Genomic DNA, 2,805 nt, shown 5'->3' with positions numbered 1-2,805 from the left:
GAAGTTCCTCAGATGGACGCTCCTCAGATGGAAGTTCCTCAGATGGAAGTTCCTCAGATGGAAGTTCCTCAGATGGACGCTCCTCAGATGGAAGTTCCTCAGATGGACGCTCCTCAGATGGAAGTTCCTTAGCTGGACACTCCTCAGGTGGACACTCCTCAGGTGGACACTCCTCAGATGGAAGTTCCTCAGATGGAAGTTTCTCAGATGGACGCTCCTCAGATGGACACTAATCAGGGGGACGCTTCTAAGGTGGAGGTTCCTCAGGTGGACGCCTCTCAGATGGACACTCCTCAGATGGACGGCTCTCAGATGGACACTCCTCAGATGGACGTTTCTCAGATGGAAGTTCCTCAGATGGACATTCCTCAGCTGGACACTTCTCAGATGGAAGTTCCTCAGATGGACGGCTCTCAGATGGACACTCCTCAGATGGACGGCTCTCAGATGGACACTCCTCAGATGGACATTCCTCAGCTGGACACTTCTCAGATGGAAGTTCCTCAGATGGAAGTTCCTCAGATGGACACTCCTCAGATGGACGTTCCTCAGATGGACGGCTCTCAGATGGACACTCCTCAGATGGACACTCCTCAGATGGAAGTTCCTCAGATGGACGGCTCTCAGATGGACACTCCTCAGATGGACACTCCTCAGATGGACGTTCCTCAGATGGAAGTTCCTCAGATGGACACTCCTCAGATGGACGTTCCTCAGATGGAAGTTCCTCAGATGGACGCTCCTCAGATGGACGCTCCTCAGATGGACGCTCCTCAGATGGAAGTTCCTCAGATGGACACTCCTCAGATGGACGTTCCTCAGATGGAAGTTCCTCAGATGGACGGCTCTCAGATGGACACTCCTCAGATGGACACTCCTCAGATGGACGTTCCTCAGATGGACACTCCTCTGATGGAAGTTCCTCAGATGGACACTAATCAGGTGGACGCTTCTAAGGTGGAGGTTCCTCAGGTGGACGCCTCTCAGATGGACACTCCTCAGATGGACATTCCTTAGATGGAAGTTCCTCAGATGGACGTTTCTCAGATGGAAGTTCCTCAGATGGACGTTTCTCAGATGGAAGTTCCTCAGATGGACGGCTCTCAGATGGACACTCCTCAGATGGACACTCCTCAGATGGAAGTTCCTCAGATGGAAGTTCCTCAGATGGACACTCCTCAGATGGACGTTCCTCAGATGGAAGTTCCTCAGATGGAAGTTCCTCAGATGGACACTCCTCAGATGGACGTTCCTCAGATGGAAGTTCCTCAGATGGACGGCTCTCAGATGGACACTCCTCAGATGGACACTCCTCAGATGGAAGTTCCTCAGATGGAAGTTCCTCAGATGGACACTCCTCAGATGGACGTTCCTCAGATGGAAGTTCCTCAGATGGACGGCTCTCAGATGGACACTCCTCAGATGGACACTCCTCAGATGGAAGTTCCTCAGATGGAAGTTCCTCAGATGGACACTCCTCAGATGGACGTTCCTCAGATGGAAGTTCCTCAGATGGACGGCTCTCAGATGGACACTCCTCAGATGGACACTCCTCAGATGGAAGTTCCTCAGATGGAAGTTCCTCAGATGGACACTCCTCAGATGGACGTTCCTCAGATGGAAGTTCCTCAGATGGACGGCTCTCAGATGGACACTCCTCAGATGGACATTCCTTAGATGGAAGTTCCTCAGATGGACGTTTCTCAGATGGAAGTTCCTGAGGTGGACGCTTCTAAGGTGGACGTTCCTCAGGTGGACGGCTCTCAGATGGACACTCCTTAGATGGACGCTCCTCAGATGGAAGTTCCTCAGATGGAAGTTCCTCAGATGGACGGCTCTCAGATGGACACTCCTCAGATGGACATTCCTTAGATGGAAGTTCCTCAGATGGACGTTTCTCAGATGGAAGTTCCTGAGGTGGACGCTTCTAAGGTGGACGTTCCTCAGGTGGACGGCTCTCAGATGGACACTCCTCAGATGGACGCTCCTCAGATGGAAGTTCCTCAGATGGAAGTTCCTCAGATGGACGTTTCTCAGATGGAAGTTCCTCAGATGGACGTTTCTCAGATGGAAGTTCCTCAGATGGACGTTTCTCAGATGGAAGTTCCTGAGGTGGACGCTTCTAAGGTGGACGTTCCTCAGGTGGACGCCTCTCAGATGGACACTCCTTAGATGGACGCTCCTCAGGTGGACGTTCCTCAGATGGAAGTTCCTCAGGTGGACGCCTCTCAGATGGACTCTCCTCAGGTGGACGCTCCTCAGGTGGACGTTCCTCAGATGTAAGTTCCTCAGGTGGACGCCTCTCAGATGGACACTCCTCAGATGGACACTCCTCAGATGGACACTCCTCAGGTGGACGCCCCTCAGGATGGTGAAATGATACTGTAAGTTTGCGATATTCTAGGAACGCATGATGGTGGCATAAGGAAACTTTAACTTGGTGGTATTCAAGGAACCTACCGACGGGAAATCGGCCATGACGTCATCGGTGAAATGTTTGCCATCGACTGGGAAACCCAATTCCCATCGGGCGTGGAGCGATACCATCAACCGGATATTCTTTATAAACTGGCTGAAATGTGTCCGTCCTCCGCGGCAGTGCTGGCTTTGCGTCACGGGGACCAGACTTTCCGTGACTGGGTTTATGGTTTCTTTGATGCGGACTAGTATCTCAGGATCCCATTGTGCGTGAAGCGATACCGTGAACCGGATTCCAGCCACCATTGGATCGAGGCTGAAGTTCTTCATACACTGAAGGACGTCCCAGGTTTCCCCAAGTTGGTTGGAGTGTGCCCGTCGTCCGCG

General features: G+C 52.2%; 1 protein-coding gene across 1 annotated transcript in view; it reads left to right on the top strand.

The window, feature by feature from the left end:
• Positions 1-132, top strand: part of LOC147466595 (uncharacterized) — a 1,364-nt gene extending 1,232 nt beyond the window's left edge. Inside the window, exon 3 of the mRNA XM_086534784.1 lies at positions 1-132. This exon is cut by the window's left edge and continues 63 nt beyond it. Within this exon, the coding sequence (XP_086390910.1) occupies positions 1-132 (132 nt within the window).
• Positions 133-2,805: the final 2,673 nt, after the last annotated feature.

The sequence above is a fragment of the Penaeus japonicus genome, unplaced genomic scaffold (genome assembly GCF_977035675.1).
Source record: "Penaeus japonicus unplaced genomic scaffold, GWHDUDI00000001_assembly GWHDUDI00000042, whole genome shotgun sequence".
Taxonomy (NCBI): domain Eukaryota; kingdom Metazoa; phylum Arthropoda; class Malacostraca; order Decapoda; family Penaeidae; genus Penaeus; species Penaeus japonicus.
The sequence above is the reverse complement of the archived record's forward strand: the minus strand, read 5'-3'. Positions and strand labels throughout refer to the sequence as shown.